This window comes from Quercus lobata, chromosome 7, assembly GCF_001633185.2.
Source record: "Quercus lobata isolate SW786 chromosome 7, ValleyOak3.0 Primary Assembly, whole genome shotgun sequence".
In the NCBI taxonomy this organism is placed as follows: domain Eukaryota; kingdom Viridiplantae; phylum Streptophyta; class Magnoliopsida; order Fagales; family Fagaceae; genus Quercus; species Quercus lobata.
Window position 1 is genome coordinate 25,591,739 of NC_044910.1, and position 25,424 is coordinate 25,617,162.

General features: G+C 32.7%; 2 protein-coding genes across 3 annotated transcripts; one reads left to right on the plus strand and one right to left on the minus strand.

The window, feature by feature from the left end:
• The first annotated feature begins 5,940 nt into the window (after positions 1–5,940).
• Positions 5,941–9,933, plus strand: LOC115952244. Of its 2 annotated transcripts, XM_031069335.1 has the most exons (4): positions 5,942–6,090; positions 6,208–6,302; positions 6,740–7,675; positions 9,113–9,930. In XM_031069335.1, exons 3-4 carry the CDS (start codon positions 6,752–6,754, stop codon positions 9,356–9,358), a joined length of 1,170 nt encoding a protein of 389 aa, XP_030925195.1. In that variant the 5' UTR covers positions 5,942–6,090; positions 6,208–6,302; positions 6,740–6,751; the 3' UTR covers positions 9,359–9,930. The 2 variants fall into 2 exon arrangements, with proteins under 2 accessions (XP_030925196.1, XP_030925195.1); XM_031069336.1 differs by lacking the exon at positions 6,208–6,302 and having other exon boundaries at positions 5,941–6,090; positions 9,113–9,933.
• Positions 9,934–11,402: 1,469 nt separating this feature from the next.
• On the minus strand, positions 11,403–16,554 carry LOC115952679 (eukaryotic translation initiation factor 3 subunit C-like). The gene is made up of 4 exons (XM_031069878.1): positions 16,465–16,554; positions 15,659–15,729; positions 13,735–15,543; positions 11,403–12,750 (listed from the first exon to the last, which is right to left on the minus strand). The coding sequence occupies exons 2-4, from the start codon at positions 15,683–15,685 to the stop codon at positions 11,740–11,742; spliced, it is 2,847 nt and encodes a 948-aa protein (XP_030925738.1). The 5' UTR covers positions 15,686–15,729; positions 16,465–16,554; the 3' UTR covers positions 11,403–11,739.
• Positions 16,555–25,424: the final 8,870 nt, after the last annotated feature.

The window sequence follows — 25,424 nt, forward strand, 5'->3', positions numbered from 1 at the left end:
CTGCCAAGATGCTTAGCACAATGAAGCAATAATTCTAGATTCGACTTTGAGATATTGGAACTCATTGCTGCTATTATATGCAGGTAACAATTTATTTCATTTTTTTTCAATAAATATGGAGCATGATTGTTTTATGTTCAATGCAATGAGGTAGATATAATCTTGCTAGGATAATTAGGGTCTCATGTATGCTTCTTCAGTAAAAATTTCAGGGATTTTATACATGCTAATAATATGTTTTTAATTTGTTATATTCATGAGTAAAAGAAAAATCTGTTCATAAAAATAAATAAAAAAAGATAAAAATTAAACTTAATCTCAAAAAATATAATAGTTTTTAAGATCTTAAAATTCTATAGTGTCTTTTTGTAAATATTTATGATATAAATTCAGAACATGCTTTCCACTCAAATTTCCATATTAAGACAAGTTCAATTCAATTCAATTTTAATTCAATGCGATGTGATATATCTATATATTATGCATGTTTCCATGTCTAAATTCAATATTATTCAATTTAATTTTAGTTTATTGTGATGCAAAATAGTGGTGGTGGGGGGAGGGGGGCGGGGGGTAAGATTCAAATACAGAATATTGCCAAGTGGGTCCGACCTGAGGAGAAGGAAGGTCCAGTCTCTTATTAGTTCTGGCCCAATATGTTGATAAGAGTCTAGGTATTGAAACTAAAGAAGGCGACTGCCTGAGGAGCCCGAAGAGCGAACGCTCTTTGGAAGGCTTTAGACAAGCCACCTGGACCAAAAGACAAAATACCAAAGAAGAAGGTAGAGATGTACAAGTAAAGAAGAAGGGAAATATCCAGATAATGTACCCATCACATCCGCATTTAATGCACTACACTAACTCAGTTGGCCGCATTAATGACAAAATGACCCCTAAACAGTACCCTCATAGCTTGCAGCACATTCTACCACCTCCAGCATAACCCTTATGGGACAAGCATCCAAATGAAGATTAGTGATTGTACAAGTGGAGTGTTGAGATGCACTTCAAATAGCTATATAAGGAAAAGGGACTCCTCCAGAAAGGGGGACAAAGAATTAGAGAAAAGCATACATTGTGTAACCATAAGCTTTGTAACCGAGACTTGAATATCATATGAACTAGTGATCCTCGAACTAACCCAAGGAAGAGTTAATACTGAAATCTTATTCTTTCTTACTGGTAATCTGTTGTATTCGTACTAACTAAAACGAAACCAATAAGGCTTATAAAGGTTGACATTGGAAACCCATTCTCTACAAATTAATTGTACTAGGCTGTCTCATATTAACTCTCCATCCAGCTTGAGTTGGTAAATGATTTTTGCCCTCATACAAGTGGTATATTTTATTTTTCTCTTCAAAATTCAATTTCAATTCAATATGATGTTTTGTATCTTTGCTTTATGACATGTTTAATGGAATATGTAAGTGGCCACCATAGTCTAAAAGACTAGTTTTATTGGGTAAGGTAGGTGCCTAACACCTTCCCACCTTGTAACTTAGTATCCGAACTTAGATCGCAGGTTATAGATTAGTTAATTATCCATGTAATTTTACATTTTGATAGAATGTAACTAGGTTCAAAGCTATGTACTTTTTTAGATTGTATTTAGGACAAAAAGCCTTGTAATTTCTATTTAAATGTAAATTCGTATTCAAAGATGTTCAATAAAGATGTGTATTAGTCATAAGGTTTTCTTATTTTTCTTACAATTAAATAAGTGACTACTTCATTGTAAAACCTTCAACCTCGAGGGGAAAACATATTTCACGTGGGCTCCCACTTTGAGGAACAACAATCATGATCACACTCATTCGCGTGGGCCAGGCCTAGTAAAATCCAGCAAGCCAAGGTCGCGATATCTCACAGTTGATAGATGGCAAAAGTATAAAAACTACTTTCACACCCTCAAAACCTTCCTCTCCCCTAGGTCATCCACTCCATACCATTCCTCCCCCTAGCTCAAATTCTCTCTCTCTCACACACACACAGGGGCTGAGGCACGTATAGCATTGGGGGCCATGGCCCCCCCAAAACTATTGATGCCCCTTATAATTGCATATTTATTCCTTTGAAATCTCGTAATGACAGCACGAAATTGTTAGTTTCTTATGTAGACCCCACCTAAATAAAATACATGCTCTTAACAAAACCTAATAAATGCCTAGTTTTACTTTTACCATGTGTCCTTCCTTTTTATATTTTATACTCCCTCCGTCTCACTTTGTTTGTTCTCTATTCCATTTTAGGATATCCCAAAATATTTTCCTATTTCTAAAAGTAAAAGTCATTAATTTACTAATATTCCTATTATACCCCTATTAATTTACTAATTCAATTTTTTTATAAATTTATTTAAGGGTAGTTTTGGAAACTTATATATTTTTAAAAGGTAGACAAGACAATAAATGATGTTCCCTTAAAAAGTTTGACTTTTCAAACAGAACAAACAAAGTGGGACGGAAGGAGTAATAAGAATGTAAAAGTGCTATGTATTCCTTGTGTTCTATTTTGAAGTGCATTGTGCACAGTGCATTGCTCTAACTTACAAGGGTTTTCTCTAGTTTATTTTATCTTTTAGCTTTGGATTTAGGTGCTTGATAAGTTGTGCTTCCTAGAAGAGAATTTAGGTTTCAATAAAGATTTATTTATTTTAAATTATGAATTGGAAATCCTATAAAATTGATAATGGACAAATTTTATTCTATGAATGATCAATGCTGAACCTAACTTTTATAGGTGATGCTAAATCTTTTTTTTTTGGTTCATGTTTATAGCAAATTAGTCATTTTTGTACATTGATTTGAGTTTAAAATATTATCAGATTTCATTGAGCATTTTTTATAGAGAAATTCTATGTTTATAACATTTTCACAAAACTTTTACAACAAATCCTAAGTAATAGGTTATTACTGGCTATTATATATATATATATATATATATATATATATAAATATAAATGAGTTATCACTAACATATGAATATGTAATTCGGCCTCTCCAAATAAAAAATTCTGGGCTACGCCCCTGTACACACACAAGACAACAATCAAAGGATTAAATACATTTTTTTGGAACTAAAAGCTATACATGCAACATGTAAAATGAAGTCATCCTTACAACACGTAGCCATTGGATTTCAGACCCAAGATCTCACCCTTCATTCCATTATACTAGGATGGGGAATTACCATCTGAGCTAGAGAACATTAGCAAGACTACAATCAAAGGATTAAAATGTAAAAGAAGTTTCTCATTTAAAATGCTCAAAAGGACAAGACAAGCTCGAATGATCTCATACACACTTCATCAATGATCTAAATGAAAAGACAAACTTGCACACATTTCCAATGATCTAACACACACGCTCTCTCCAAAAATTCTAACTCCTTTGAGATTTCCCTCTTGGTCAATGACAACTACAGTATTGTCATCAACTCATTTTTTACAAGTACGTACAATTATAGCTTTGATCACTTAGGATTTTTCTAAAGGTGTATTTGGTTTTTGCTTCCTTGATTACAACAACAATGACGTCAACGCACACACCCCAATTGAAGTTAAAGACAAGAAAACAGTCAAAAGGATTAAATTTCAATTCTTTCTGGAACTAAAAGCTATAAAAATAAAACTTCAGTCTTCCTGGAATAACATGATCATATTTAGATAATTTACTTATTGTAGACTTCTTAAAATCAGCACAATATATGCATGTCCTCCACTCTCCTTGCATATTGTGATGGTCTCAACAAAAATATCAGCAAGCTCCAAAATATGCAGCTGCAATTCTATGTTAAGGAACCTCAGTTCCTTCTTAAAATCAGCACAGTAAAATGTAAATATCAGCATGAAGAAAGGACATAGAAAAACAAAATGGGTAAGCAGACATTTCTCTCTCTCTCTCTCTCATGAATTTATTTCTATAAAATGTTCTAGTCAACAATAAATTTAAGGACTAAAACTTTATCGGAATTGAATGTTGGTTTTATAAGGGCTTAGGCTAGCTTGCAAGTTAGATTACTCCTTTGGGATGATCTCCAAAGGTAGATCAAGTGCCATTAAAATTCAAGTAAACGACTCATTGTTGTCCTCATTAAAATTTGGTAGATTGTAATAGATCCTATAATGTAATAATTATTCATATGGTTTACTTATTTAGTAAGGAATAATCATTCCTTATAAATAGCTATTTTTTTAAAATGAGAAATAACTATTCATCTCTAAAAATGATGTAATAATTATTTCTTAGTAGGTGTATTAATTTTTAAAATTAATATATTTCCAAATAAACAAACTTTTCATATGCACATAACAATTATGAAAATAAAAAATTAATAAAAATAATTAATCTCTATTTCAAATTAAAAAAAAATATTATTTTTTAGGAAATATAATTAAATGAGTAAAATATTTCCTAAAATATATCTTAAGTTTGATTTAAAATACTTTCATTCATTTATCTTCAGGGATCTATTATTGTATTGTTACCAAATAAATGAATAATAATAAGAATTACATTACAGTGTTTTATATTCCCAGTAATACATATTCCTATTCCTATGTAATTATCGTTACAGTCTACCAAACGTATCCTTAATCTTGTTCACTGATGCATTAACCGCTCTTCTCTTAACATGACCAAATTATATCAAGTGATTTTCTATCATCTTTTGATCAGTAGAGGTCACCCAAAATTTTTAAGCGAATTTTCTAATTTCAAATTTAATTTTTTCATATATTTCTATTTATTCATCTTAACATTCTCATTTATTTTATGAAGGGTTATAATACTCTTACATCCACTTTTTCACATTTACTTAAATGCGGTCCGTAGTTAGAAAAATGTGTACACCAAGTTTTAAATCAATAAAACTTGTTAAAAAAATGATTTGTGTGTTTGTCTTTTAGAAGTCTTTTATTTATGCATGAATAAATTATTTGTGATTCTTTTAAAACTCAAAATTCCACTTACGATTTACGTGAAAGGATTTTTAATGGCTTGACTATCTTCAAATACAACTCATGTGAACTATAATATTTTGGTTATATAGACTCATAAATTGATCAAATTGTAATATTATAAAAACTATATTGTGATTTGTGATTTTTTTTTTTTTTTTTTGAGAAGAGATTTGTGTCCATGTATGTAATTGTAACTTCAGAGTCAAAACCAATAATAAACTTTTGGAGTTTAATATGGATTCATTTACATGTATCTTATTACTTATACCGTTACACATAAATTTACATGAAGAAGGATAAATTATTAAATTAACAATTTGGGTTTTTTAAACTTTTTTTTATCACTTTTAAAAGGTAATATCATATAAGGGGGAAGGGGACAAGTTTCTTTAATAAGAAGAAATATATTTTTGGTGGGACTACCCCTAAATCTATGACTACACTATAAAAGCGAAAAATTACAGGATTCAGGTGATCGCAGGACCACCTGACCTGCAATTTTTTTTTTTTATATATAATAATTTTAAAATTTTTATTTGTTTATCTTTTAAAGAAATTTGGTAAACACCTTCAGGTTTTTTTTATACTAATAAAATTAAATTTTACTTTATAATTTGTTCTATATTTAGTAGGTAAATGATTACTTGATTGTGTACATTAAAAAAGATTTAATTTATAATATTGATAATGAGACTATCATACAACGATTTTAAAATATAAAAACTTGTAAAAGATAAAATATATAATCCTGAAAAAAATATGAATTTCAAAATACAAATTTCTCTTTTTATTAGATTATATTAGATTGTATTGCTTCTTAAAAAACATATTGAAAAAAATTTCTAGAACCACCATCTCACTCATTTTTCACAGATATTGACTTGACTTACTGTGGGTGGTAGACAAAGTAACAGAGTGTCATTCACAGTATGCTGCGCGCAATAGTTGTCAAAGCGGGAATTCGGGGTATTTTAGTAAACTAAGAGCTACCGTTAAAACAGTTGGGTTAAAAAACACAGAGATGACGTCGCTCTCTGCCAAAATTAGCTGGAGTCGTTAATGTAATCCTATTGTTTAGCTTCATTCAAGAGCCTAAACCCAAATGCGAAATTGCGCCAAATCTAGAGGTACATCCCATTTTTTTAATTAATTTTTTTCCTTTTAAAAAATATAGTATTATCTGGGTCTATATAAATTCTCTGAAAACGAAATGGTCACTTATTATTGTTTTTAAATTTTGTTAGGGTCAATTGGGTGCTGCAGAATTTACGTAATTGGTCACTTCAAGTCACCTGTGAAGCTTTCGTGTCAGATCTTCAAACACTTTGAACAAATCTAGGTATTTCAAATATTTTAATAATGAATATAGATACAGTTTCTTATAATTCTATCTGGGTTTTTTTTTTTTTTTTTTTTTGGGGGGGGGGGGTTGTTTGGAAATCTGAAAAAAAAAAAAAATATATTCATGGTGGTTGTAGAAATTTCTTGAAATTCCTTAGAAATTAGGTATGTAAGTCTAAAAAGAAAATCAGTGTATCAAAAAATAAATTAATTAATTAATTAATCATATTCATTGCTCTGGTTTATTAAGTTGAAATTGCAATGTACATTCATTTTTATGTATATACTTTTTGAATGGTGTGTCCCCTGGCTGTTGATTGATGATTGGATTTATGTTGTAATTTTTCTAACTTGTCCTACATCATTAAAAAAGAATTGGGTTTTTTTTTTTTTTTTTTTTTTTTTAATAAATTTTGTAGCTGGAATTGTTTATAGGTATCTTTGAGCATGGATCTTCCTGCAAATGATGTGGAATTTGTAACAGAGAAGATTGATGATGAGAAAGAAGGAGGCCCGGCATTCAAATGTGATCTTGCTGATACAGAAATAGTTCACAAGATAGCTCAAGAGTTCCTCCCAGGATTAGCTACAGCTTGTGTTGACAACACAACAGGTGATATCTTCAAGAGCCCTGCTTCTGTAGCTGTTGATATGAGAAAAGAATTGGTGGATTATCTTAATCAGAGAAGCGAAACTTTTGTCGCTGAATCTGTTATCGTAGAAGGTGTTCTTGAGTCTGGAGCACCGGACCATCCCTACGATCTTATTTCTGACTTTGTTGATGAGTTTGCAAGCTCAAAGAGGAATTTGTTTAGTCGGGTTTCGGGATGGCTACTGAGTGAAAAGAGGGAAGACAAGATAGATGATTTTGTGCAAGAGATGGAGATAAATGGGTTTTGGTTGTTGGATGGGAGGGAAGTAATTGCAGAGACTTTGCTCAAGAATGTTGACTTCAAGAATGCATTTCACTGCAATATGAAATTCGACTCTGCAGAAGAGCTTGCTCAGCATGTTTCCCTCTGCAGCTTTAGACCTATGGCCTGTGAAAATGAAGGTTGTAATGCCAGATTTTGTGCCAGTCACTTGGAGAAGCATGATTCAGCTTGTCCCTTCAAGATAATTCCATGTGAACAGAAGTGCTCAGACAACATCAGGAGACGTGAGATGGACAGGCATTGCATCACTGTCTGTAAGATGAAGCTTGTGAACTGCCCTTTCTATGCAGTGGGTTGTCAATCCACTATCCCTCACTGTATGACTGAACAACATTGTTCAGACACAATACATTTGCACTTGCTACATATTCTTCAAGGTATTCACAAAGAAGCTTCTGAAGAGGATCTGAAGCGACGGGTGGAGCAACTAGAAAAGGTGAGCGTTAAAATGTATATGGAAATGTTTCTGTTCTTTATTTATTTTATCTTTTTATAACATAAATAGTCGCTGATAGTATGTGATAAAGAAAACTATATCTTTAAGTGTGACATGCTTAAGAACTATAATTTTTCTGTCATGACTCATCTATTCTCAACGCTTAAGAGGCAATTTTTTCTTTTCAATGGCTTCCTTTTCTTTCTTCTTCTTTCGTTATTTTTAATTAGATGCACGAACACTTTGCATTCACCAGTTCTCTACTAAAACAAAAACATATTTTAACTTACCACCAAAAAGAATATATATATTACAAAAAACCTTTGTCTGCTTGGTATTGTGTAATTTTCATGAAATGAGTTTCTAGTTTAAATCTAAATTGAGTAAGACCTGGTAAAGCCAAAGTAACACACCTAAAAGTCCTAAGACTTTTAAGGATGTCACAACTTGTGTGAAATTAACCTGAAACCCAACACTTCACCAGTTTATCTATTTTATACATCCTTATTTGCCTAATGCAAATGGGACTAGAAACTGCATGTGTTCGTACTTGTTAAGAATTTTCTAGATTTGTCCAAGTTGCTCATGTTTTCTCAGAAACCTGCAAATTGTACAATTTTTTTGACATTATGATTATGAAGATATTAGAAAAGTTCAAATTTACAGCATTGGCATTTGCAAAAGCTCCAAATTATAAACTATTTTAACTTTTATATATGTTTATCCCTGAATCTTTTTTGACTTCTCCATCTTTGGAATGTGGCCAATGTTGGTGCCCCTATTTTTACATATAAATTGTTTAGTTGAACATGTTTGGTACTATGCAACAAAAAACGCTACTTGTGGCTTCTCAGTATTTGGTACTACCACCTGGGGAAAAAAGATACAATTTCCAGAAAATGCATGTCATCAAGGGGATGGCTCTAGAATGCATAATGCAAATTCAAAGCAAATCTTGGCATTAATTAAAGATCTCTAGATGCTACTATATGTTGAACATCAATGATTGGTTGTCAACCATCAGATGGAAGTATCTTATCTACTTCCCCCATATGCATTCATTTTCCTCCATTAGACATGAATCTCCTCCCCCCCAAGCCTGTCTTTGAATTTTTTTTTTTAATGTTTCATTTTTGTTGGAGGAAATCACAAGATGTCATAGTGCTAATAAAATATATTGACAGGAATAAGTTTGAAAAGAACAGGTTAGGTTTGTGCAGGCTTTCTATAAACTTAAGTTTGAAGAAATGGTGGCCAAAATATTGATTGCTTGTCTTACTAAAATAATCTATGAATAAACCCCTACTGTGCTTACATTCTCTCTTCAGCTTCCCTTTACTTATAAGATGCCGTAATCTTTATACAAGTTTGATATACCAACTGCTCCTTTACATCTATAATCTATTTAATATCAGAAACTTTCATGTTATGTGACAGGCAGCATCATCCAATCAGCTAGCAGAAGCTCGAAATGTGAGATCTTTAACCTCCAAAGTCAAGGATCTTGAAGCAAAACTGGGGCCATTAGAAGTCCACACCAAGAACAAGGAGGATAGTGAAGAGAATGCGGAGATTTCAAATCTAGCAAATGCCTTGGATGAAGCCCACATCAAGAACAAGGACAGTCAAGAGACAATGGAGACTTCAAATCTTGCAAATGGCACTAGCAAAGCTGAAAGTTAATGTTAGGCCTGGAAATTAGGCAATTTTGTTTAAAGAAAATATTATTAATCAAGAAATGAAAGTCATTCACCTTACTAGAAAACAATTTTTTTTTTTTTTTTCAATTGCTTTGTAACATCATTTTATATTTAGCTCTTTTAGTTTATGATGTTGGGGAATCCTTTTTGCTCCTCTTTTTTTCTTTTCTTTTTTTTTCTTTTTTCTTTTTTCTTTTTTTAATTTCCTTTTCTATATTCCCTTAGTCAAAGATGGCCTCATGTTACCTATTACATGTGATAAAATGAGGCACTAATTCTATTCACCATGGAGGAGCAATACTACTATTGACATTGTTCTCTGCCAGTCTGCCTACTGTTAATATGGTGAGATGCCTTTGGAGAGTATGGAACGTTGAATAGCTTAAAAATTCATTGGGGAGGAGAAGGCTTTACACAAAGCTGTTGCTTCTTCTGGTGGTGTCCACATTTTGCTGTTTCTCTGAGCTTTGCTGCTTCCCTACTTGTTGTATGGTTGAACTCCCAAGTATTACTTGAACCCTTTCCTCAAATTTTGAGAGCTTCTTCCTCATTCCATTTCCACTTCAAAATCCCAATGTTATGTATATCATTCTGAACTTTCATTCTCTTCCTTCAGGCCATATTTGCTGTTCGTAGAGGGGGAAACATACTTAGTGATCTGAAAGGTATCTGAATCTACAAAAAAGCCTCGTGACTCAATGATATTGTCCAGCTCTCCCACTTCACTTGTTGTAAGCCAAAAAAGAGAGTATCTAAATCCTTAATGAGCCTTTCATTTTTTAGGGGGGAGGGGGGTTATAATTATTTTGTGTAAGTCATCTGTGGTGACAGTTTGTACCTTCAGACGTATAGAAGATAATGAGAATTGATTGCCATTGACTTTACTACAATTGCTCAGGTTTTCAACCCTACTGAAAAAATTAGCTTACAGATAATGAGGAAGGGACTATGAAGGATCTGCAATCGCAAACACCCCAGCATCGTTGAAGAATGAGTACCTCAGCTGTTCACTAAATTCTACTGCTCAAGGTACGATGTAAAGCTCTCTCACAGCTTGCTCAAATATGCTGCTTGCAACAAGAAAACATTATTTTCAACCAGCCCCACTGCTGGATGTAAGCATAGAAGATCACATAAGTATTATAGAGATAAACGTTTTGGAGAAAGGCCAGTTATGTCGAAATGTTATGAATTTCGCAGGGATGGCTTAATATTCCTCCTTTTCTACTTGTATGTCGAAAATTAACTAGTTCAAGGTTGGTCATCAAGTTTGTTAAACCTATTTAACAGGCCCAACTTTAGGGCTTGTTTGGATTGAGGGGGGAGGGAAGAAGAGTAGAGGGGAATAGAATAGAGTGAGCTGAAAATAGGTTAATTTTGGGCTAATTTTACCCTACTCTACTCTGCTTCCCTTCCTTCCCCCTCAATCCAAACAATAAAATTGGGTTAATATGCCTAATTAGTTGAGAAAAGCCCATTTGTATACACTAATTAATAAATTGCTCGCTAATATGCCTAACTAGTTTTGATTGCAAGCCTATCATAGAGCCATTACGCCTTTTTAGAAGATTTGCACAACATCGATAACTTTGCCCATCATAAATAAAACTGAGCTAGCGAAGAGGCTCAAGGCTCAAGAATTCATAGGCTCTGCTCGATTATCCATCCAAAATGGATAAGCTTTTACACCCACAATTTTTAGTTTTGTATTCCCTTCCACAGCTTCCTTTGGTAAGTTATGACAATTAAGTGAATCTTGCTGAAGTCTATTCCAAAATCAAATGGTCCATTCCAAACCGCTTGCCTGCTTCACCCAGATTTCAATTTCATTGCCGCCAAAACCCAACATTTAGAAGAAGGTACACATCTCTCTCTCCCCTATAAAAAGGTACACTATTTCTCAACTCATAAGTTTTTTTTTTGGCAGTCTTGTAAACCAAAACCCAACTAAGACTTACCCAAATGATTCAGGTCAGCACAATAGGGCTTTTTCCAACTGTTCAGGAAAAATAATTAAGTAAAATTCATAAGAAATCTGCCAGACAAAACCAGTCCATCTCATAGAAGTAAACTAATATTACAAGCAACTGAAGAAACAAAACATGTTGCAGTGCTGTCATAGACAGCATACAAAAATCCACCTTACAAAGTTCCAACTTCAGTTTGGACATTTAGAAGATAGACCACCTCTGAAGAAAAATTCAAATAATACAACAATAACAAAGCCTTTGTCCCAAAATTTGATGAAACATTCAAATAAATTAAGAAAATAAAACAAATTTCAGAACCGACGGAATAAGCTTTCTATCTAAAATGCAAGAACTTTTAATCAGAATTGTCTTCTCTTCCAGTAATCTTACTACCCTATGAACGAACCGCTCTGTGCAGACTGACCAAGCGAGTTGAAGAATCCATTTGGGATCCCCTCACAGCTGAACCACTCTGATAAGCAGTCCTCCCTGACCCTCCATATGCAGCATCTTGATACCGTGTACCCTGATAGCCACCACTGTTGCCTCGTGACTGACCTGTGCGGTCCCTTGAATAACCTCCAGCAGCTTGGCTTAGAGGCCAAGGTCTCCCTCCACCACCATATCCTGTACGCCCAGTGCCACCACCTTGCCTTCCCTGAGTGAAAGACATGTTATTGTCTTGCCACCTACCTCCAGAAGCAGCTGTTCCAGCAGCATAATCCTGGTTTTCTCTCCGCCTTAGAGGCAGATCCAAACTACCACCACCTAGCCTTGATTCTATTGCCCTCTCATTACTTTCTGCAAGGACCGAGAGCTTCTCTGTTAGCTGGAATGCCAGAGCCTGCAACCTAGTGTGCTCAACATCATGGAAAACAATGCACTGAGTTGGCTGATCCCAACTTGCATGGAGCTCCTCATTGATCATCATCTTGCTGACAATACTGTGAATCTGGGCATCTGAGAGGTCAAAAAGTTTGGTGAGCTGATCCAAGCTCAGGGAATCATAGGATGAGGAGTAGGTAAAAAGGTAGGTCCTCAGAGCCTCTTCCTTGATCTTAGCCTTGAGCATCTCATGGACATTCTCTCGATTCCTTAGGAGCTTCCACGCATCAAGGGACTTGATAACATCAAATGCCTTCTCAAAATCTCCCTTGCTAAGAGCCCTGCTGGCAGCCATTACGTGGTCTCTGACATTTTCTGGGGGACCTGTAAATGTTTGCCTCTCACTCACCTCAAGCAACCGCCGAAAAGTCTTACTTATGACCTTGCGTTTTGCATCATGAATGTTAGCTGCCATGTTCGGTACTTCCAGCAGCATAGCACATATCAGATGGACAGCCTCCAGGAGCTCAAGATTTATGTGCATATGGTATGGCATTTGACGTCTCCTTTCAATCCTTTCCTGAGTTTTTTTTGTGGGGGGGGAGACAATTACAACAGTGAGTCCTTGGACATAACATACATAGATGCACCGACTTACATAACATAGAAGACATACAGAAGCTAATCCAACAATACTATTTACAAGAAACACTTTCTAATTTCAAATGGAATAAAAACCAACAAATAAGTCTCATAAAACACATTCTACACAGCCTACAGGCTTTCATCATCATACACAAGATGAATGGAATCTAACCAACAGAATTGCAGCTAACCTCACATCAAAATGTAATTTTTTTTTTTATAAGTCAAAATCTAAATTCTTTTTTTTTTCTTAACAGAGAAGATGTACAGAAGCTAATTCAACAACAATATTTACAAGAAGAGATGCAGACCTTCTAATTTCATATGGAATAACCAACAAAATAAGTCTCATACAACACATTCTACACAGCCTACAGGCTTTCATCATCATACACAAGATGAATGGAATCTAAACAACAGAATTGCAGCTAACCTCACATTAAAATTTTTATATTCTTTTAATTTTTTATAATTTGATAGTTACAATGGGGAAGTGGGGACTTGAACCCTGGATGTTTCCATTGGAAACACTTGGGAGGTGCCAAAGGCTCTTGGCCTAAATTCATTTATAAGTCAAAATCTAAATTCACTTTTTTCTTAACCTTAAATGTAATCACCATATCATAAAATTTTATCATCATTTATTACTTTCACTCCTCCATCTACCATGATGTTTGCATGTCTGTATAGACAAACAATAGAAAACAATTAAACCCAAAAAGCATTCAGACAAAACCTCACATGGTATGAAAGGTTGCAATCATACTGTATCAACCAAGGTCTATGCAATTTACAAGTCTGACCTGTTAGGCTACAAGCTTCTAATTTTAAATATTAAAAATTCGAAAAGAGAGAGAGAGAGAGAGAAGAGTGGCAAATAAGGATTAATGTACAAATAAACAGAAGCAAACATCAATACCTGTTCTGGAGTCTTCTCATGATATCGGCTTTGTGAAACACCTTGTGCAAGCAACTCCTTTACCCTTCCTCCAGAATATAGTTCAGAAAGGCAGCCATGGCCCTCGGTAATTAATCCAACCCGAAAAGCACATAGACCAAGTTGTGCCATGGCTCTATTGAAAAGGATCTGTGTAGATATGTCCATATGCTGAATACTGTCCTGTAAATGACTCATTAGCAGCAAGTCACGTGAAATTGAAAACTCGTCTAGAAGAGCATGGTGGTAAATATCACATAGCATACTTCTTGCTTTAGTCCGCTCATCCCCAAACTTGTAGATGAGGGCCACCAAACAATCCATCATTGTCCTGCTATTCTCTGGAAAGGTGGGTTTCCGAGGCACAAGCTCTGGAGTAACAATAAATGCAGATGGCCCCCTACTTTCTTCAACCACTTTAGGCTCCTCACCTACTTCTCCATTATCTCCATCTCCCGTCTGCTCAGCCAGTTTTCTCATGGCATCATAAACCTCTTGTGGCTTATAATAGATGAGTTCAACCCGCTTTAACGCAACCTTTGCAGCAGCTTTGAGGTCCCCAACCCGTTCTAAATAATCCTGCACATTTTGAGCAAGAACCGAAAACATAGGCTCATCCCTGAGTCTCTCAACATACTCACGAGTGTGGGGATCAATGCATTGTAAGCTCTTGAAAAACTCAGCATCTATCTTTTCAACGAAGGCAACCAGGTTCCCCCAAACCCGGATAGTGCCATTATATTCTAGTCCCTTCTGGGTTTCATTCTCATCCGGTTCCACCATATCATCCACCACTATGTTGGGATACTGAACAAGAATGTCCAATATCACAAGCATGTTCTGCACACATTTCTTCCATACATTTATAGGCATATGGCCATTAAGTCCTGGATTGACATCAAATTGCGCTGAGACAACACTGAATAGAATTTCCAGTTTTTGAGCAGGGGTCTTGGCAACCTTGGTCAAAAAAGTAAGCTGCTCAACCTGCTCAAATCTTCCAGTTCCTTTCCTACCCCGAGCAGCCACAACCTCCTTGAATTTCTTGTTAACTGTATCCCATGTGATCTCACTAGGATTCCTAAATTGTTTATCCATGAGCTTATCTTTCTTGCTCATCTTCTTCTCCCACTCTCCATCATCACCATCTTGGCTATCCCCAAGCTTGTCATCATCATCATCATCATCCTCAGAATCTTTGAATTCAATCTTTGTCGGATCCTCTTCAATCTCTGAATCAGTTTCTTCATCCTCGTCCTCCTCGTCATCCTCATCCCTTTCCTCCTCACTTGCAGGATTTTCCCTACACTTAGTAATCATATCCTCATACTGTTTGTTGTTTTTCTTAAGTTTCTGTTTCATTGAGTTCAAGGCCTTGGCATTGCTGCTGCTCATCTTCTTCTTTGCATCCTTGTTTGCCAAAGCCTGACTCAGGAAGTCCTCCAGCATCACAAGTGCTTTTATGTAAAGGTTAGGGACCTTGTCAGACTCTATGACACGCATGACTTTCTCCAGCTGCTTATTTATCTTATCAAAACTTTCCTGTAAGCTAACCCAGTCGTTTATTTTCATCGCATTCTTCATCTGGTCAACCGTAGCTGACATTTCCTCAAAGCGCTTATCTTTTGCAGACCTGACAACCCGCTTTTGGTCATCAGATTCATCACTATCACTGGCAGCATTCCCTTTAAGGTATCTTGTATTAGCAGCTTCAGTGCTAGCATCAGCAGGTCCCCCATTCTCAACCTCTTCATCATAATCACTTTCTTCCTCTTCAGAATCACTGCCACCCTGTCAATAAAAAGGATTTTATAACAACCTTTATCAAAACTGGTTCTTAAAGTTTAAACATAATAAAGAATAGAGTAATTGAGACTAGCAAGGTATCAAAATAAAAGGTAAGTACCTGGGATGTCCAGAAACGAGATCCCATTCTCAGAAATTGGTTAAATTCAACAGATTACAAATCTCCAGAAACTGCATTTTAAACAGAAACAAAAGCTTCAGATTCTTCAGTGAATTAACAAATCAGATTGAAGTGTCTAGATAAAAACATCCCTGGTTCTCCATTTTGCATCACACAATACCATGAACAAGATAAGCACTTACCCCCACAAAACAGTTAAAAGCACACAAGTATGCAAAAATCTTTACAACCCCTTATGGGTATTGTGAAAAGATTATAAATATAAAGAACTTAAAAAAAAAAAAAAAATAACAGATTTCATTCTTACTTATAAAAGAATCCACATAACATATACATTAACCAACACACTCTACTGGGTCTTAAAAACATTTACTCGGCCAATCTAAGTCAGAGCAAAAGAGCATCAAAAACTGAAAATCAAAATTACCCTTCACATAATAAAACTGATTCAATAAAATCCAACAATATTATACTCAAATTTCTCAGCTAAGCTACAAAATTAAAATCAGAAGTTTGATGTAAGTCATACTAGCCTCGAGCGAAGACTCTGGAAAGTCCAGTAGCCAATAATTCTTTGATTGAAAATTAAAATTAAAATAAATCAGAAATGCATACCTACAAAAAAAAAAAAAAAAAAAAAAAGCTAAACTGTACGAAGAAAAAACGAGATAAGGTTAGGGATCTATGATAGAATGTTTGATTTAAATAACCGATTGATTTTCACATTTTCTCGGCAACCAAACAGAGTTACTTAAGATAAACCCTAAGAGAGAGAGAGAGAGCACCTGTTTGTTTTGAGAACCAAAGACAGCACCGCAGGAACAAGAGCCGAGAGCCGAGAGACAAAAATAAGAAAAGTAAAGACAGTAAGGTTTGATAAGTGGATTATTAGATCATTGGGGTAATAGTGTTAGTTACTCTGGGCTGGGCTTGTATAGCCCAAGGCCCCAACTTAAACTTTTTTTTTCTTTTTTCTTTTTTTGGGATGAAGTAAACTTTTCTTCTGATTTTGATGGAAAACTTTTCTTTCTTTTTTTTCTTCATTAATTTTGTTTTTATTTTTCACTAACTCCATTTTTTTTCAATGAAAAATCTTATGTAAAGATAGTTCTTTGCATTTACTTGTGTTTAGTAGTATTAAAAAAAATGGGTCAAAGAGAAATTATTTCTTAACTTCCCTTATCTATATATATATATATATATATATATAAAACCGAAGTCTTTGCTGGCACCACAATTTTCCACGTCAACACAATATTTAAAAAATAAAAAATAAATAAAAATTATAACTCCTCAAAACCCTAGCAATCTTACCCCTCTCTCAAGTTAAGAAATATAAAGTTACGGTTTCTGCAAACTCTCTCTCTCTCCAGACGTAGGAAGCCCTAAAGCATTCAAGATCTACAATGCACAATATAGATTTTAGCTTATAAAGTTCAGGTTTTGTAAAGTTAGTTTTGTTTATATATTAATTAATACATAGTACTTTGTTCACCATTGAATACTTATATAATCAATTTCCAATTCAGTGTTCAAGAATTAAACCAAAATTCTAACTGCGTTATCATAAAATATTATTATTAGTATGAATTTTATGGAGTTGCGGTGTTCAAGAATTAAACCAAAATTCTTTTAAATTATCTATAATATTTTGTCCTTTTGAAAATTTTATCTCTTTGATTTTAGTATATTGTGTTTCTTAAGCTATAGAGAGATTTTCTTTGATTTCTGCAAACTCTCTCTCTCTCCAGATGTAGGAAGCCCTAAACGCACGGTATAGCATTCAAGATCTACAACTCACGGTATAGATTTTAGCTTATAAAGTTCAGCTTTTGTAAGATTAGTTTGTTTATATATTTAGTCCTTACGTTTAGGTTTAGGTTTTAAGAGATTTATATATTATTACTATGTGGCTAAATTTCCCGTGACATCAATTTTATGTTTTTAACCAAATACATTAGGAAAGCAAGAGAAGGCACATAAATATTTAGTCCTTAGGTTTAGGTTTAGGTTTTAAGAGATTTATATATTACTACTATGTGGCTGAATTTCCCGTGACATCAGTTTTATATATATATATATATATATTTTTTTTTTTAATTTGTTTTATGTAAGATTAGTTTGTTTATATCAGTTCTTTATCTCAAAGATAAGGCTTTTATTTCTATCGCAAGAACTATTTAGGTATGTATCCCTTGCAAGCACACATGAACTTAAATTGTCTTTTAATATATGCATGCTTTATTATTTTCTAATAGTTTTCCCGTGCATCGCACAGGTTAGCGACTAGTTTAGCTTAATTTGAGATGAAATATAGTTGTTTTTGCTATTTTTTTTTTTAAAAAAAGAACTTTATCTCATGCTAAGTTGAATAAAGAAAATAATTCTATCTTACATTAAACTACATAAGGAAATTCAAGTGATAAATTTTCAATTTATTTTAAGATTACTACCTCACAAAGAAAAATAAGATAATTTTATTGAAAATGTTCTTAGAAAAATGATTAATTTCTTGAAAATGTTAACGTTGAAACAAATAGAGTGTAAACAAAAAATTAATTTTTTTATATTTTTCTCATTAATGAAACCTTTTCCTCCTTCTTTCTTGATTTTGGAGAAATTACACTCTTCCTTTCAGCTTAAATTATTACTCTGATTACACTTCATTCCTTGAATTGTTAAAACATAAGAATGATTCTCTATTTAAAAAAAATAGTATACTTAACCTCATGCTGTCTATTTTTCAATTAACTTTAATGAAATTTAGTATTAAAAGACTAAATTTGGAGAGTACAGCCTCTCCAAACTTTTGTCTTATTTGGAGAGTACTATAGTTCCTTTTGCTTATTGTCTTTTACCTACCTACTTTTACAAATACACTTTCTAACTAATTTTTTATTTTTATTTTTATCTATCTCATTTAAATATTATATCTTCATTCTTTCTTTAATTTTTTTCTTAATCTTTCTTTATTATTTTCTTAATCTTCCTTCATTCCCAACGGCTAAATTTTTTAAATCTCCCGACTATAACATTTAAAATTTTTCCAATGATAATTTTTTAACAACTCTCATAGAGCATTTATGACAATGATATAGTAAGTTGGGGGATCATATAATTTTAAATTTTATGCTTGCATTATTATTTATGTTAGTCTTTATTATAATTTGAAATCTATCAATTTTACATTAGTCTTGGGCAAATCTTTTAAAAAATCTTTAACCTAAGATTTTTTTTCTTATTCTTTATTTTATTTTTGTTCATCCATACATTTCACTTTCTAGAATCATCTCTATCTTCTTTCTTTCTTTTCTTTTTTTCTCTCTCTTTCCTTTTCTTCTCCACACATACCCCACTCTTCTCCTCTCTATTTACATTTTTGTTTTTATTCGACTCCACCACCACTTGATCTCCTCCTCACTTGCAAGGACATGTAACCCAATCACCCAGATGGCCAAATTAGCATTCTCTATCTTCTTTTTTCTTTTTTACTTGTTCTAATTTGATTAGTTTTATATAAAAGATTGTGTGTTGTATTTGTTTTGATCGTGTCTCCTTCTTGAGTTTGAAGACGTTTGAGAGAGAAAAGAGGTAGGTTGATTTGTACACTTTGAGATAAAAGTTAAATACTTTAATCGATTGTTTTAATTTTTTTATTTCATTTTATTCTTTTGCTAGTGAACAATAGCACTTCAGGCCAAGAGATGGACTGTTTATCAGTAACCAAAAAAAAAAACTTTTTACACTCTAGAAAGGTTGTTGCAGCACCATTTTATGGTTATTAGACTCTCTAAAATAGAGAGAATTTTGGGTTTGCCTGCTGTTGGAGATGCTCTTTAACACCAAAACAAATGGTAAAGGGGACATTGAGACAGATTTATAACTTTGGGAAGTTAATTATACATTTTTTAGTTAAGTGTAATAGAGTGACCTTTGGTGAAAAGATATTATTCGCGATTTTGGTTTTATTGCTTTTAATTTAAAAAAAGAAACAAAATAATAAAATAAAAACAAATTTGGAACTTAGTGTGATTTTTGGGTAAGTTATAGTAGATATTGGGCCGTTGCCCAAGGCCTACTGCCCATAACTAAGTGGATCCAAGTTCAATTCTGTATAGATTAGCATTAGCCAACAACTTCGACTGTCAAATGAGTGGATTCATTATCCATGTGATATACCAAATTGAAGGTCATCTCTTTACTGCTCATTACTAACCTAAAACACTAGTTTCTGCTTATCAAAAACCCAAAAAAAAAAAAAAAAATTAGTTTATGAATTTTGATTATTTAGACATGGAGAAACCTGCTATTTAAATCCATTAGGCTTTGTTTGGGAGTTCACAAGGGAATGTAATTGAATGATCATAAAGGAACGGAATAGAATTGAATGTATATAAGTAAGGAAAAGGAATGGAAAATAAATTAATGGAATGGAATTAAGTACCCTTATTTGAATGTTTGAAAACAAAGGAATGTAAATGAATGGAATGTAAGTAACCTTATTTGAGAGTAACATAAAGGGAAAGGAATGTAATCATTTTATGACTATATTACTATTAAACCCCATTTTAAAATAAATGACTGAATATATAAGGGTATTTTAAGAGTTTTAGTAAAAATTTTTTATTAAATCTAATTTCATTCCCTCCAATTCCTCCTAATTTTGGGGGGAATGAAAATTTAAGGTTTTAATTGTCCGTTTGGATTGAGGGAAGAGGGAAGGAGAGTATAGTAGATTTGACCCAAAATTAACCTATTTTCAGCTAATTTTACTCTACTCCCCCTTCCCCCCCCCTCCCTCCCCCTCCCCCAACTCAAACGGATCCTAAGGGAATAAAGAAGAATGAAATGAAATAGAATAGAATGTATTTAAGTAAGGGAAATGAATGAAAAAGAAAGGAATAAAATAGAATTAAGTACTCTTGTTTGGATGTTTTAAAATAAATGAATGGAAAGGAATGCAAATGAATGGAATGTAAGTAATCTTGTTTAGGAGTAACATAAAGAGAAAAAAATGGAATCATTTTATGATAATGTTACTATTAGACCCCCATTTAAAATAAATGGCTGAATATATAAAGGTATTTTGGGAGTTTTAGTAAAAAAATTTATTAAATTTAATTTCATTCCCTCCAATTCCTCCCAATTTTGGAGTGAATGAAAATTTGAGATTTTAAGAGAATTGAGAGGAATGAGTGTTCCCTCCTACCTATTCCATTCTCTCCTACTTAAACTCCCAAACATAGGAATGTATTTTCCATTTCCTCCATTAAAACTCCCAAACAATAGAATGGAAGAATATTATAAAATTATTCTCTTCATTCATTTCATTACATTCCATTCCTTCCTCCCAAACAATGGCTTAGAGTAATGCTATAGTCACAAATTATTTTACAATATTTTTACAAACTATTGTTGTGGTTTATTTCTTACTGGTTCTTATCTAGACCCATCAATAACATCATTTTTTTTTATGAGTAATGCTACAATCACAAACTATTTTTTAATATTTTTATAAAATGTTTATGTAACCAACTTTTTATTGGTTTCATATAGGCTTGCTAATAAAATTACTTTTTTATTTACCAATAATCACTCATCATATCAGCAATTTGTAAATTTTTTTGTAAAAAGGTTTGTATCTCTAGCATTACTCATTTTTTATTTATCAATAATCGCTTATCACGTAAGTAATTTGTAAAAGTTTTTGTAAAAAAATTTGTATTTTTACCATTTTCTAATCCATTATAGTCTCGAAGTAAGCCCCCACACCCTACTTTTTGTGGATTAACTAAGGAAGAGACATCAATTTAATTCCTAGGTAAATTATATTTTAAACCTTATCGTCTATGAGTGATTTCAAATTAAACCCTATAATTTTATAATTTTTAAATTAATTAAATCTCAAAGTTAAAAGATTGAAAATAAATTAAATCTTATAGTTTTGTTAATTTGAAAATTGAACCAAAACTTTTAAAATTGTATCAATTTAAAACTCCAATCAAACTCGAAATGTAAATGATTTAGATTGATATGATTTTAAAAGGTTGGATGTAAGCTTTTTGTTTATTTACTGTTTTTGGTTGGAAATAGCAATGTTCTTGTTTTATGGTAGACAAATTCTCCCAAGAGGAGAGCAATGTAGCTTTTTTTCTTATATGGGCATTGTAGAGTCTCCATCATGCCCATTCTATTGGAGATGAATAGGCTTTTTTTTCCTTATTATTAAAAGGAATATGTTATTCTATGATTTTCTGTCCACTTATGTTCGAATATCAGAATGATGCATTTAAGCTTGCACATGATAACACACTAGAAATATACAACAAAAATAGTTATCACTGCTCTGTTTGTTTCGATATAAAATATTTTAAGGAAAATATTTTCACATTTTATAGTGTTTGTTTTGCAATAAAATATTTATTCAAAAGTAAATTATTTTCAGTCAACCAAATCAATCTAGGTAAATTTGTGTAAAATATTTTTACACTTGAAATTTCTGTAAAATATTTTACATTTGCACAATGGCGCAACCTCTACGATTATGTCGTTTTTCGCAATATACCTTGATATCAAAAAGCATGGAGGCACTAAATATTAAGTTAAAATTCAGGAGAAAAATATACATAATGAAAGTGCACATTTGCGATTGCTAAAACTTCAAGCAAGGTACATCATAGACACATAAATAGTAAGACAGCACAGTCAGGAGTAACATGCTTGTTGCAACTTGGTAAGCAATACCAGTTCCATTTAGATGGCATATAAAAGAAAAGAAAAAAATGTACATGCACATAATCCGAATATCATACAATAGACCCATTACAAAGTTCAAATTCTATCTATCACACATTTAGAGAGGTGAAGGAAAAAAATATAGCAAAAAATTTAGAATATAAAGATCAAACCCTCCATTTACTTTTACCTTCGTAAACAAATGAGAGAGCAATCTAAAACCTTGCATTCTTTCAAAGATTCACACGATCCAAACAAATCGCAGCTTATATTTTATGATCAATAAGCTTTACTTTTACCTTTGTCAATTGAATATTATTTATTATATGATCAATAAGCTTATATTTTATACATAATTTTAAACTATAAAAACTTGCAATTTAAACAATTTATTGATAACATAGCTATTGATCTTCAATTCTCTCAAAATTTTGCAAGCATAGAAAATATAATAAGAAGATGTAATCCAATGGTGCACTTGCCAAAATTCACCTTTAATGAAAATATATTGAGTAAGGTTGTACCCTTAGGTTACTGTTAGAATTAATGCCCTTAAATCCTATTGTATGATGTTATATATGACATTATGTATGACTTAATATTGTAATTAATAAAGTCGTTTTATTATTATCTAAAATAATGGTAACATGAATATTTGGACATTATCATATAGTCCATGAGATGCATAATATGTGATTTAGTCATAGAAGATATAAATCACAAATTTTTTGTAAACTCAGAATTTTAGTTCGTAGTCGGTGCTGAAATTGGGCATTTCATCTACAAAAACTATAACATATCAACTAAGATAATTTGTCTTGATCATGGAAGTGGAGACTTCTAGTTGATATGTTTTAAGAGTTAAGACATATTGAACTGGACTGCTGTGGGATTTATTATTCTCCTAACGACTGTCAAATGAATAATAAATCTCACGACTTCTATTTACATGAACTTTTAATCTTGAGAAAATAATGGACCTGATCATGAAGTGTAAGTTGCTTTGATATATCAGAAGTGAGATCTAAAGTCACAATCAAAATTTCAATATGTTGGGCAGCCACATTTAGTGTTGATGGAACATATATTCTCATGATGGAATTCATAATCTTTTAACGGAGATATAAAATATTCCCTTGAGATAAGTTTAATAGGTTTGGTTATTCAAAATGTTAGGCCTAACTACTTTAGTAAGGAGTTACTAAAGTATATATTTATGAAATTAGATTTGATAAATATATGATGAATAACTTAAATGATTAAACCGGATAATCAAGGATTAAGATGTAGTAATCTTCAAAGTGGCAGTCTACATTCATGACTTTGTATTACTACTAACATTTTATGAAGGGGTTGCATGTATAATTAAGTCTTGGGATATTGCCAAAGGTCTTGTAGCTAAATTGGCACATTCCCATATACAAAGTGCTTAGGGATCTAGGGGGGAAATGGTTCAAGTTACGGGGTTAGTAACATGTTGTATTTATTTCTCAAAAAAAAAATCTTGGGATATAATTTATTAATAAGGCTTAGAGTGCAATTATATTTATATAGTGGTATTAATTAATGGTTACTTTGAACTTGTCAAGAGTTGACAAAAAAGTTCAAGACCCATTAGAGCTAGAGTCTTATTTGTTCCCTTTTAGTCTCACTCCGAGCCACATACTAAAACTCAATTGAAATGGCCCAAAAGGCTAGTCCAATTAGATAATCAGTTAAATATAAGGAGAGAAACATACAGAATTTCATAAAGTTTTTCATAAGGAATGAAATGGTGTGTATGTGAGTGTAAGCCACTCTCTAATTCTCTCATTGGAAACTGATTGAGAGACCACACTTCTTGGGCATAAAGTGAAATTGGAGTAAAGATTAAAAGTGTTCTCAAGTACTTCTAACATTTGGTTTTGAATTTCACTGCATCAAGGTACGCTCATTTGTTCTTGAATTCTGAAATTTGCATAGTACATGTTATCAATTGCGAATAAAATAGATCCGTTAATTTTTTTGCTGCGTATGTCTTGTATGCGATACAAACATGTATTTTTCCAACAGCTACAACAAATTTTGTAACTAAATTTTGTCACATTTAAGCCACTAAAACAGCACATGGTATCACAAAAGAAAGAGAGAGAGATAGGAAGAAGCCGGTGGCTATCAACTTAGACTGAAGCATGAACTAAGTGAACCATGTCGGTGAGGCAATTGACTTCATGGTGGCATGAGGTTTTCACACAATAAACAGATTTGTTTTTGGAAAATTGGGGTTTTGTAAGTATTTTAAAGGGCCACGCCCACTGCTGATTAATGGGACACAAGGCAATATTTTGTTCTTTGGGTTTTTCTTTCCAATTTAATGTTTTGGTTTTTTTGTACCATGATTTCTTTTACTAGTTTAAATATTTGAGGATCAATTATAAATGTTTAAGTACTAAACAGTAAACACTACTCTATCTATTTGCTAATATTAAAAATTTCTAGTAAAAACATAGAAGCGATGTCATAAGTTGAACTCTATCGAGAAAAACTTTTTTCCTAAATTCTATATTTTGAGTAGTGAAATTCTAAAATTATAGGGGGGTTGTAATTGATTTTTTTTTTTTTTTTGACAAATCTAATGTGAATTTTAAAAAGTCAGGGCCATGGTTCCCCTAGCCCCTCTCTAGCTCCGTCCCTAATTATCAACAATTTGCCTAGACTTTGTGCCATTTTCGTTACAAATCTAACTTGATTGCAAATCTAGAATCAAAATGGCAATATTAACTCAAAAAAAAATTATTTCATAAATAAACCTTAATTCAATAAAGTTGTCATACATTCTCTCATGATAGCAAAACAATTTCGTCACGTTGATTAATAGGAAGACATTCTTATATCGGTGGTAAGGAAGGAATATTTATTTTTTAAGTTCACATCTTTGAACCTTTTTAAGGGGTTTGATATGAGAATTAGGCTGGACAATGCCACAATAAATAGGCAAGATATATGTGTGTGTGAACTTAGGCAAGATATG

Excerpts from the sequence above, each read along its gene's own strand:
- LOC115952679 (XM_031069878.1), bottom strand. The coding sequence starts at position 15,685 with ATGGGATCTCGTTTCTGGACATCCCAG. Across the intron at positions 15,544-15,658 it reads CTCGTTTCTGGACATCCCAG|GGTGGCAGTGATTCTGAAGA; the intron begins GTACTTACCTTT and ends TTTTATTGACAG. Across the intron at positions 12,751-13,734 it reads ATGAGAAGACTCCAGAACAG|GAAAGGATTGAAAGGAGACG; the intron begins GTATTGATGTTT and ends AAAAAAACTCAG.
- LOC115952244 (XM_031069336.1), top strand. The coding sequence starts at position 6,752 with ATGGATCTTCCTGCAAATGATGTGGAATTTGTAACAGAGAAGATTGAT. Across the intron at positions 7,676-9,112 it reads GGGTGGAGCAACTAGAAAAG|GCAGCATCATCCAATCAGCT; the intron begins GTGAGCGTTAAA and ends GTTATGTGACAG.